Source organism: Triticum aestivum, chromosome 3B (genome assembly GCF_018294505.1).
Source record: "Triticum aestivum cultivar Chinese Spring chromosome 3B, IWGSC CS RefSeq v2.1, whole genome shotgun sequence".
In the NCBI taxonomy this organism is placed as follows: Eukaryota; Viridiplantae; Streptophyta; class Magnoliopsida; order Poales; family Poaceae; genus Triticum; species Triticum aestivum.
The window spans coordinates 153514660-153526798 of NC_057801.1; the positions used below are offsets into that span (position 1 = coordinate 153514660).

At 55.3% G+C, this 12139-nt stretch overlaps 2 protein-coding genes across 2 annotated transcripts; both read left to right on the forward strand.

Annotated features, from left to right (window-relative positions):
* Positions 1–3468: 3468 nt before the first annotated feature.
* Positions 3469–4808, forward strand: LOC123065083 (probable carboxylesterase 15). The gene has a single exon (XM_044488451.1). The coding sequence runs from the start codon at positions 3503–3505 to the stop codon at positions 4502–4504; it is 1002 nt and encodes a 333-aa protein (XP_044344386.1). The 5' UTR covers positions 3469–3502; the 3' UTR covers positions 4505–4808.
* Positions 4809–8201: 3393 nt separating this feature from the next.
* Positions 8202–9401, forward strand: LOC123065084 (probable carboxylesterase 15). The gene has a single exon (XM_044488452.1). The coding sequence runs from the start codon at positions 8235–8237 to the stop codon at positions 9216–9218; it is 984 nt and encodes a 327-aa protein (XP_044344387.1). The 5' UTR covers positions 8202–8234; the 3' UTR covers positions 9219–9401.
* Positions 9402–12139: the final 2738 nt, after the last annotated feature.

Genomic DNA, 12139 nt, shown 5'->3' on the forward strand with positions numbered 1-12139 from the left:
GAGCTTCCTGTCCTCGGATGGCGCGATCTGCTCCGGATCTAGGGCCAGAGCAGTTACAGGCGCTATCTCATGGGTATGGTCTGATGACAGATTTAATTCATGTTCATCGTGGTGGCAGGGAGCGACCGCCGAGGTCTCGAATCCATCGAAGATCAAGTCTCCGCGGATATCTGCGACGTAGTCTAGGCTTCCAAATCTGACCTAATGGCCAGGGCGTAGCTGTCGATCTTCTCTAGATGGCCAAGCGAGTTGGCCCGCAGTGCGAAGCCGCCAAATACGAAGATCTGTCCGGGGAGGAAGACTTCCCCTTGGACAACATTTTTGTAGATGATTGATGGAGCCATCAAACCTTTTGATGATGGCACAGTGGAACTCTCAATGAAAGCACCAATGTCAGTGTCAAAACCGGCGGATCTCGGGTAGGGGGTCCCGAACTGTGCGTCTAAGGTTGATGGTAACAGGAGAAGGGGGACACGATTTTTACCCAAGTTTGGGCCCTCTCTATGGAGGTAATACCCCACTTCCTGCTTGATTGATCTTGATGAATATGAGTATTACAAGAGTTGATATACCACAAGATCATAATGGATAAACCCCTAGAAGTCTAGCCTATATGATTATGATTGTCTCTACGGACTAAGCCCTCCGGTTTATATAGACATCGGAGGGGACTAGGGATGTACAAAGTCGGTTACAGAGAAAGGAATCTTCATATCTAGACGCCAAGCTAGCCTTCCACGCCAAGGAGAGTCCCATCCGGACACGGGTGAGAGTCTTCGGTCTTGTATCTTCGCAGCCCATTAGTCCGGCCCATGTCAACCAGGCCGGACGTCCAAGGACCCGTTAATCCATGACTCCCTCAATTGTGTCTTTAGACTAACTGATGTATTACTGTGTAATGTCTTGATGAATAATTAATGATATGACTACATGCATCGCCCTGATGCAAAGTCGGGAGTCATCCTTGTTTTCGAAAGAAAATACCCGCTCATCGAAATAAAGATATTCTTGATGCAAAAAAAGAAAGAAAGATATTCTTATGGAACGAGTCAACCGAGAGACGTCAAAAGCATAATCGGAATCATCTTCAATTCATCGCCGCAGCTGCACCACAAACATATGCCTTCCCATTGATTTATCACGACAGTTCCACCAATTGCACTCCCACCCTGTTTGGGGCTGAACCTTGAGAAATCTTGGGAAGTTGGATGCGGACTTTACCCCCCCCCCCCTGATCCCTCGCGTCGCCCTCTCGAGGGCGACCAACATCCCCATCCGCCTACCCCCTCCATCTTGATTCCTTCCCTCGCCGCCGCCGGAGGCGGGCGCTGGGTCCCCTGCGCGGCCGCTGATGAGGGTGGCGGCGAGGCCCTCGGCCATGACGCCGCTCGGGCTCAGGCCTAGGGTTTGAGGCGACGACCTTTGCTGGTGAGGGTGGCGTCGTCCTGGCGACGGGCAGCGCTCGCCGGTGTTGCGGGCCGCCTCCACTCGGCCGCGCGGGCGGCAAGTCGGCGGTGGATGCGGGCGCCGCCTGGAGTGCTCCCCTGCTGCTCTCCTTCACCAGATCTGAAGACAGCGCCCCCTGCTACTGCTTCCAAATTGTCAGTCCGACCAGTTCTTGTGGCTGACTACGCAGATTTGGGGTCGGGAGCTCTGGATCAGAGTAATTTCTTGGCAGGCTGCGGCGGCCACGACGTCGGCGGTGCTCCAGGCATTATTAATTTCCTTCTTGAAGGCAGCTTCGAGGTCCAGCTTCCTCCCCCTTGTCCCCCCTACACCTGGGTGAAAACCCACAACTTTGGTTGGGCAGCGGCAGTGCCTGGCTCTGTTACCTTCTTGAAGGCGCCGCTTTGGGTCTAAGGGGAGGTGGGATGGCTGCAGTGCGTTCTTGGGTGGTCTTGATGGCGGCGGTTCTCTCTTCAGTGGTGTCGCTTCGCCATGGTCGGCTGGCTTCCTCTTCAAGACGTCGTGCCCTCCTCGCCGTGTGGGTCGGTCTGTCCGACGGGTCGACGCCCTCGACCTGGGCGAGAGGGGATAGTGGTCACCTCTACAGCGACTTGGACACGCCGGCGACTGAGGGATGGTGTTCTTGGCGAGGTCTGGATCTCGTGGTGACTGGGGTGCTCATCTCTTCGCCGTGTCTTCCTGGAGCGCTCCTGTTCAGGGGCTAGTGTCTTCAGCGTGCTTCTTGCTTTAGGCTGCGGCTTGTGTTTCTGATAGCTTGCTTGGGGTGGTGGTTGCGCTCGGTGCCTTTCTTCTTACTTGCTCTAGGGGGAGCAAGCCCCATTTCCTGTGGCGCGACCCCATCCAGCCCTCTATTAGGTCTCAAATTGTAGCCTTTCTTGTTTGGCCGTAGCATTTTAGCCTTCCTTCTGCGCCATGTATCTGCTGCTTTGTTTATGTTTGTTGTACCTCGTTATAATCCTGGCCCATTGATGGCTTTGTTAATTCAAAGCCGGGCGAGGTTCGAGCCTTTTGTCGGGCTCGGCCTGTGCCTTTTCTCTCCAATCTTGGGAAGTTGGGTCGGAGGAAGCTGAACCTTGAGCAATCTTGGGAAATTTTGGCGGGAGAGGGGGTGGGAGAGAAATTTTTAGGAAGGTTACGTTAGAATTTCGTAGCTTTCTTCGTAGGTGTAGGATTATCGGTAGCAAAACTCAAAGGAGAATACGTACCAACCTGTTGTTGAATGGTTAGGAGGACAATGATATCCCCTGCCCGTCAGAATTCAAGTTTCAAACTTAACATTGACGCTCGCATTTTTCTGGATTTATTTCAGACCTTTCTGTGATGTGCGTTCAGTGCGAGGAGACGTTCCATTGACTACGAAGAAGGCGTCTGTGGTGACTTCGTCAATCTCGAAATGATGTGTCGTCTCAGTCTCTCGAAGATGCTCATAGAGATAGAGTGTGCGTATGTCTATTCATAAGGCTGAACGCATGTGCGTATGTGTATGTATGATTGTGAAAAAAGAACTTAGGGCAAATGAAGAGAAATCACTACTTTAGTAATCTAAACGCTCTTATATTTCTTTACAATCAAAGACCAAAGTAGTACGGATAGCAATTCTGGACCATTGGCATAGCAGCACATAGGTATTCTCTCTTCTTTCTCAATTCAGGGAGAGGACACTATCTTAATTCTTGTGAAAAGGCAAAAGCAAGTAAAAGGGCAGCAGTATTATATGAGTACTAAAAATAAGGGCGAGAAAACTTGTACGTCCTGATCCGTAATCCAGCATTTTTGTTTTTCAACAGTTAGTCTATTTTTTCCCCCGGAGCTCGTTTATCTTTCTTTCTTCCCAAGGCATTTGAAGTGTGGAGTCAGATCCTCGAGAAGGCCAAAGCTGTCACAGATCCAAGATCCAGAGTGGTCTCTTCAGCTCACGTGCACGGAAGAAGTGACCACGTGGATCCTTCCCTACAAGTAGACGCCCGCCTCAACGTCCATAAACCGCAACGACCGGGGCGGCAACCATCGACCGTATCCGTATCACACTTACATCATGGCCGGCGACACGGCACCGCACGTCGTGGAGGATCTCCTCGGCGTCGTCCAGCTCCTCAGCGACGCCTCCGTCGTCCGCGGCGACGAGTCCGTCCTCGGACCAAAGGAGCCGCTCCCGGACGTCCCCGGCGTGGAATGGAAGGACGTGGTGTACCACGCGGCGCACGGCCTTAGCGTCCGCGTCTACAGGCCGGCGTCGTCGTCTGTGGCCTGCAGCGTCAAGCTCCCGGTGCTGGTGTACTTCCACGGCGGCGGCTACTGCCTCGGCTCCTTCGCGCAGCCGACCTTCCACGCGTTCTGCCTCCGCGCCGCCGCCGAGCTCCCGGCCGTTGTGCTGTCTGTGCAGTACCGCCTCGCCCCCGAGCACCGCCTCCCCGCGGCCATCGACGACGGCGCGGCTGTCCTCTCCTGGCTGCGCGGCCAGGCCGAGCTCGGCGCCGGCGCCGACCCGTGGCTCGCGGAGTCGGCGGACTTCGCCCGGGCCTTCATCTCCGGCGTGTCGGCGGGCGCCAACCTGGCCCACCACCTCACCGTCCAGGTCGCCACGGCGCGGCTCCCAGTCAGCCCCGTGCGCGTCGTCGGGTACGTACTCCTCTCCGCCTTCTTCGGCGGCGCCGAGCGCACGGCATTGGAGGCCGACCCGCCGACGGGCGTGTCCCTGCCTGTGGAGATATGCGAGCAGCTCTGGCACATGTCGCTTCCGGTCGGAGCGACCAGGGATCACCCGGTGGCCAACCCGTTCGGGCCCGAGAGCCCCAGCCTCGCGCCGGTGGAGCTCCCGCCGGCTCTCGTCGTGGCGCCGTTGGGCGACGTGCTCTGTGACCGCGTGCTGGGGTACGCGGCGAGGCTCAAGGGCATGGGGAAAGACGTGGAGCTTGTCGAGTTCGAAGGACAGCAGCATGGCTTCTCTGTCCTTCGGCCGTTCGGCGAGGCGGCCGACGAGTTGATGCGAGTCCTCAGACGGTTCGTGTACCAAGGTGACACGCCCGCTGAGCGCTGATGGGTTGGTGAATGGTGATCATGCTACTGTTTCGATGTTCTGAACTGCTGATAAGGGTCGGAGGCTCTGCTATGTTGGATGTTGTGTGTCGAGAAATAAATAAATTATAAATCTTCTTTCGATTTTCATTTCTGGTTGGACGTATAGGTGTACAATGGTTGGGATTTTGGTCAAATCACGACCCAGTACCTAATTCTTTTTCTTTTAACACAGAAAGTAGCCATCAAGCGTCAGGTTCTCACTCGTCTCACAGACAATGTACAGCACGTATTACAAAGCCCTGCGCTTGGAAATTGAGAAGAGATCGCACAAAAGGGCAAGAAGTAGGTATAGCTTCTCCCTGTTGGAAATTCTGAAAGTTTCTCCCCACTCTGACCCTCCCGCGGGCGGCAGGGGAGAAACCTGAGTCATCGCTGCCGCCCCCGGCCATCCTCCCTCCTCTCTCCGTGTCGTCGTCGGGGCGCGCCAGTGAGCGAAGCCCGTGCGGCGGCGGTGGCGGCGGGGCTCCTTATCCCTCTCGCGTGGCTGAGGTTGGTGTGGGCCGATCTGACCAGGCCGGAGAATGGCATGGTGCGGGGCGCGGTGACTCCTTGGTGGTGATTGGCCGAGGTGCTGAGTTGTCGTGACGGTGTCGTGGAGAGCTGCACGGTGGCTCGGGCGTGTTGCTTGTTGGATCTGGTGGTGCGGGGATTGGAAGCGTCTGTCGTTGGTTTGAGCTCGCCGGGATCGCCATGGGGAGGCTACTGTTGTGGTGGTCGCAGGCGGGGTTTGGTCGTCACGTGCGTGGCTAACTCCGATCAGACACTCGCGGTTCTAGCTTCTGGTCATCGGCGCGCGGCGCAGGGCGGTGGCGGCGGCTCGGCGTGGCGATGGTGGCGTCGGCTACGAGGGGTGTGTAGGGCGCATGGCGGGGCGTGAATCCCGCACGGATCATCGCCGACGGCCACGGGCATGGCATCGTGCGAGCTCGCAGCAACTGCTACTTAATCGTAGGTTTTCTTTCATGCAAGGCCCCCGCTGCTGGAACAGGCAATGCCAATGGGCTAGGGCCGGGGGTTTGCTTGGCGGCGGCCATCGGGAGCCACTGGATTGGTGCCCCCTCCATAAAGTGTAGCTAGCTTGGGCTCAAAACAAACATAACTACACCGCATCACCGACTGTATTTTTACCAGTAATGCCACAATAACAAGATATTCCCTCCGTTTTCTTTTAGTCTGCATATAATATTTGGTCAAAGTCAAACTTTGTAAAATGTGACCAACTTTGTAAAAAAAATATCAACATCTATAATACTAAAGCTATATGGTATGAAAAGTAATTTCATGATGCATCTAAGGATATTGATTTCATATTATGAATTCTGATTTTTTTTCTATAAACTTAGTCAAAGTTAACAAAGTTTGACTTTAACCAAAATTTATATACAGACTAAAAAAGGAAGTATTTACTAACATAGCATCACCTGATTGAAGGAGGGTGAGCCCACAGTGAAACTGAGGGGGTATGTGGGGCTAGATTTGCTCTATCAGCTACCAAACGGGAACATTTGGTAGGGATCAGGGAGGTACATTCCTGGGTGCCTCAGCACTAGTCTTCAGATTCATTTCAGATCCACTCACGCTTGAAACCCTAGCTATACGGGAGGCCTTGGCTTTGACCAATGATCTATATATTCAGAATATACATGTGGCTTCCGATTGCAAAGTAGTGGTGGAAGACATCCAGAAGCGGAGTTTGGCTTGCTATGGTGCAATAGTTCAGGAGATTAGAGATATGTCTCGTTTTTTCACTTCATGTAATATAGTCTATGAAAGTAGGAGCTCAAATTTTGAGGCTCACAATTTAGCGAAGCACGCACTCACCCTGGGAGGTGGCCGCCATGTTTGGTTAGGTCATCCGGAAAATCTTTTGTCCGTCCCTGTAAACATTGTGACGAATTAATAAAGCTTCATGAAATTGTCTCAAAAAAAAAGCTACCAAACGGGTACTCCCTCCAGAACTTGAAATGAGTATGAAGAGATTAACACGACTATTTTTTTTCTCTTAGTTTTTCCTACGGACTTACCGTGCAAGGAATAAACAATCATATACTTGTGGATGATTTTTCTACGGGAATCGTTTGGCGACGGTGCACCGGCCGAAGCTTTGGCCGGTCGCGTCCACGCGCAAACGCGCCTAGCGACTCGCCTAGCGACACGTAGGATGAGGGGCCCGCCCACGTGCGTCTTCTCCCTCCTGCCTTTTCTCTTCTTCCTCTCGGTCATCTCTCTCTTCTCTCTCCCCGTTGCCATGGTCAACCCGTCGCCCGCGTCGGAGGCCTCCCAGGGGCGCCACTGTCATGGGAATCAGCCGATTTGGCCGCCCTCGACCAGATCCGCGCGGATCCGCATGCATCGGAGCTCTGCCTACCTCGCCGGACCCGGCCACGCCGGAGCTGCAACCAGCCATGGCAGACTACACCCCGCGGCGAATTTTTGCTAGAACCGGTTGTAGCAAATTCAATCGCCGGTGGTAGCAAAAATCTACTACGGTTGCAGCAAAACGGCGTCATCGTCATCGCGGGGGTCGTAGCTGAGATAAGAAGTTTGAAGCTTTTTTCAATGCGGTTGTAACTTTTATAACCGTCGGTTGCAACTTTTCGTTTTTCGTCCATGACTTCGTTTCCACGGTTGAAACTTTTTTTATAGTCAGATGAAGCTTTTTTCATCGCTAGATGAAGATTTTTCTGTCACTGATTGTTACTTTTCTTGGTCATCCATAGCACCAGTCGTATACTGGTTGAAGCTTTTTTCGTAGCCGGTTGAAGCTTTTCCTATCGCTAGTTGTAGCTTTTTTGGTCGTTAGTTGTAGCACTGGGCATCTCCCCCGGTGCTCGATATTTTGTTGCAAGCTGCACACCGGGGATGAGCGGCGGCGAGCATGTTGGCGAGCTTCAGTCGTCGCAACCGGAGCTACAACGGTCTCAACAAGAGCTTCAACCGCGGGGTGTGGCCTTTGCACGGGGCAAAGCAACAAGGATGGACGGCGGTGGTTGGGCTGGTGACTAGGATGGTGGCCGGCGGGGACAACGGCGGACGGCTGCGACGAGGAAGGTGGCCGGCGGGACGAGGGCGGACGACTGCGACGAGGACGGCAGCGTCATGGACGAGGGCGGCCGACGAGCTGGCTGGCGTATGGGAGATCACGGGGCAGTGGGGATGAACAGACGGCATGACTTTTTTTTACCAACGGAGCAATTGGGGGAAGAAGCAATCGTGCGGTTATTATGGAACGTATCGTACCTCCACGGTACGGTGTTCGGCCGGCACACCGGCACAGATCAGTGCCCTTTTTCTACCGACTCCCTCTACGCGCTAATCCTTACACTAAGTCTTGTGGGCTTACTTTCTCTCGGAAAAAAAAATTATGAGACCAGGTCTCCCTTTCTCTCTAACCTGATGTTGCATTAGTCATAGGTGTAAAAAAGCAAACCCAGAGGCAAAATGGAGTCTTGTTTTTTCACGGCTAGTTATTCTTTTTCCCCGGCGCTAGTCTATCTTTCTTCCCACGGCATTGAAGAGGACTCAGTATTCTATCCGACGCGCTTTGGATCCCGCGCCACACCGAGATTCAAATTATCGAGGGTGACATGTGACCTGACGTAACCTCGCTTTGGATCCTTCTCTAACCGACTTGGATGGCTCTACTATAAGTCTAGACAATCACCGTGTCCTCAAAGCTAAAACCAACCATGTCCGGCGACACGGCACCGCACGTCGTGGAGGATCTCCTCGGCCTCGTGCAGATCCTCAGCGACGGTTCCGTCGTCCGCGGCGACGAGTCCGTCCTCGGCCCAAAGGAGCCGTTCCCGGACGTCCCGGGCGTGCAGTGGAAGGACGTCGTGTACCACGCGGCGCACGGCCTTCGCGTCCGCGTCTACAGGCCGACTTCGGTGGTGGCCGGCGGCGACAAGCTCCCGGTGCTGGTGTACTTTCACGGCGGCGGCTACTGCCTCGGCTCCTTCGCGCAGCCGACCTTCCACTCGTTCTGCCTCCGCGCCGCCTCCGAGCTCCCGGCCGTCGTGCTGTCCGTGCAGTACCGCCTCGCCCCCGAGCATCGCCTCCCCGCCGCGATCGACGACGGCGCGGCTTTCCTCTCCTGGCTGCGCGGCCAGGCCGAGCTCGGCGCCGGCGCCGACCCGTGGCTCGCGGAGTCCGCCTGCTTCGCCCAGACGTTCCTCTCCGGCGTCTCGGCCGGCGCCAACTTGTCCCACCACCTCATCGTCCAGGTCGCCTCGGCGCGCCTCGAGGTCAGCCCGGTGCGCATAGTCGGGTACGTACTCCTCTCTGCCTTCTTCACCGGCGCCGAGCGCACGGCTGCGGAGGCAGACCCGCCGTCGGACGTGTTCCTGCCGCTGGAGCTGTCCGACCAGCTCTGGCACATGTCGCTTCCGGTCGGGGCGAGCCGGGACCACCCGGTGGCGAACCCTTTCGGTCCGGAGAGCCCCAGCCTCGCGCCGTTGGAGCTCCCGCCGGCTCTAGTCGTGGCTCCGTTGGGCGACGTGCTTCGTGACCGCTCGCTGGGGTACGCGGCGAGGCTCAAGGACATGGGGAAAGACGTCGAGCTTGTCGAGATCGAGGGGCAGCAGCATGGCTTCTCTGTCCGTCAGCCGTTCGGCCAGGCGGCCGACGAGTTGATGCGAGTCCTCAGGCGGTTCGTGTACCCCGCCCGCTGAGCGATGATGTGCTGGTGAACAAATGGTGATCTCATGACGCTGCTGTTCCTGATGCTGTGATAGCTACTGTTTCGATGTTCTGAACTTCTGGGTAGAGGTCAGAGACTGTGTCTGTATGTTTGAGTGTTGTGTGTTGGTTTGCATTTGGATCGAGCCTATAAATAAATCTAGTCCATTTATGATTGGATGTGTTGTTGTCCAATGGTTGAAATTACGTTCAAATCCCGACTCAGTTGTCTCTTAACAAAATGCTCCTCACCCAAACAAAGATATTACTATCGGGACGTACGCGAACATTTTCAGAACGGCCTCCAAGTGCAAATAGCACGTTGCATAAAGCTTATAGCACGTGTGCATGCCAAAGCAATAATAACGGCATTAAATGCAAGATTTCAAATTCGAAGTTTTGAACTGGCCGTTGGCTAAACGGACAGTCGGTTGGGGGCCTGCTGCGAGTCCAGCCAGAGAGCTGTGACGACCGCATTATAGGCAAGAGCGGCATGGACAAGCCAACGATCCCCTCCTCACAGGTTCACAGCTCACAGGTTGGTGTCTTTTTTTTTCAGAAAAGGAGGATGACCCCCCGGTCTTTGCATCTGGACCATGCATACGGCCACTTTATTAATTATTCTTACAAGACCGTACAAATTCACACAACAACAAGACTAAAGCCACCGTCTAAGCAACAAATGTCGCTACACCTATCCAATTGATAAGGGGCGCTGATAGCCTGGACCTAATACCAAACAGACATCACAGCCAAACCTAAATATCTAAGACCTGAGGTCCCAACCAGGACGCTTGCCTAGTATGGGGCACCTACCAGTCCGGCGCACTCCTCAACCAGGACGCCTGCCGAGTATGAGGCCGCCGCAGCCACCTGCCACGAGTCCATCTTCAGAGTTGTACTGTTGCATCTACTGTGCCAGGTCTCTCTGCCATCGACGCCACCACGACGCCAGACAGCGCCGTCCTCCTGCGCGAGTCCATCCTCCCACATCGAACTCCGAATCTGCACTGCACCACGCCGTCAAGATCCGTCGCCATCAATATGTAGGATGAAGCACCACTCCACCAAAGAAGCCATCCGCTGGTCCCGCGAAGCCGAGTGCACCTCCAAGAATGCTACCCCAAAGGGGTTACGACACATGAATGCCGCCAACATCCGATCAGCTGATCTAGGGTTTCCCCCGGAGGTATTAAGTGGAGTTGGGAGCTTCACCTCGATGATGTCTTCATGAAGGAAACGATGATAAGGGCATCGTCATCACCGATTTCGGCCATCAACCAAAGACCAGGTTTTCACTCGGATCCGTCCCAAGAAATCCACCCAACAACCCGTGCACCGTCTTGACCGCCTTCAAAGCCCCAGATCCAGCCGCCTAGATCCGGCGACCACCCGCAGCAACAGTGCCATCGTAGGATCCCTGGCGCACCGGCCACTGCCTGAGTGTGCCACCACTGGAGCCTAGGAGGAGGGCTCCCACCCCGCCTCGCCAAGCCGCAAGAGCCACCGAGAAGGATCCCGCGCGCTCGTCACCGTCTCTGATTCGAACCAATCCAAAGCAGATCGCCGTCACAGATCCGCCTTGGACAGGGACTGCACCACGCCATGCCGCCGCGGGAAGCCCTAGCTTCACCAGCCGCCACCCTCCAGGGCCGCCGCCCCGGGATCCAGACAGAACCTCGCCGCTGCCACCGGCCAAGTTCCGCCACCGCCGACCGGCCACTGCGACCTCCGCCGCCATGCCACCGACGGATCTAGGCGAGGATAGCCATCCTCCCCGAGGACACACGCCACAGCCTCTTCTCCGCGCACTCGCACGAGAAGCCACCGTGGCCGCGTCCCCACCCCTCGCCGGATGCCGCACACGTGCCGCCCCGCCGCCGGCGAAGGCCGCCGCCACGAGGAGACCCGCACGCAGCCGCCACACAGCTCGGCGTCGACCCATCTGCAACCGCGCCATGGGCCCACCGCCGTCAAGATCGTCGCCGCCGCGCCACCAGGATCTGCGCGCCCGGCGCCTTCGCTCGGCCTGGCCGCTCCCGCAGGCCACGAACGCGAGGAGGGGAGAAGGCCCTCGCCGCCAACCACCGCGGGGGGCTTTGCCTCGGCGACTCTGGCCGGCGGCGGCAGGGAAGGGGAGGAGGAGGAGGGCTAGCGGCAAGGGGTGCCGGCGCCGCCCGTGTCACCCGCGGGAGGAGCGACGCGGGGGCTAGGTTGGTGTCTTCTCCAGGCAGGTTTTGCATCAGGTCCTCTCTACAGCAGATCTCACAGCAGGATGAAACTTCCAGTCCTGATTCGAGCGTCCAAACCGCAGCTGAACGCGTCGGCACCAACACATTCAAGGGAGCCCATTCGCTAACCATCCTTACCCACCTTCCAGCGCATTTGGAAACGCCGTATTCATAGTCGATCTCCAACAGAATCCCCAATCTATCTATTTTTCACCAATGACTATATCCATTACTCCGAAAGATAGTTTTTCCTGCCAAAAATACTTGCTGGAAGAATTGATTGATACAAGGCTTTCCAAAGCAGAAAAGGCCATCATCAACAAGAGCAAAGAAGTTCCAACTATGTCATCGCTCTGGATTACTCATCTTGGAGGAATCGATACATGAGATTATAAACAAGAATCATGGGCAAAGGAAAGATTTGCTTGAATGCAAAATTTTCTCCAATAAGTCCATCTATAATGACGAAAGAACAAACAGTTCCATCACAAGGAGATAGCAGCGTTAACTGGGATACCTATCCTGACCAAAGTTTCAATTCCATCAACAATAAACCTTTGCTGAAACAGTGGACTAGTAGTGGTCAAACTGTCTGCATAAACTAAAGATATTCATCGGCATGGGTGGTACACCAAACGAAAAGTTTCCTTACACTTGCCTGACGAACAGTTATTGATATCCCG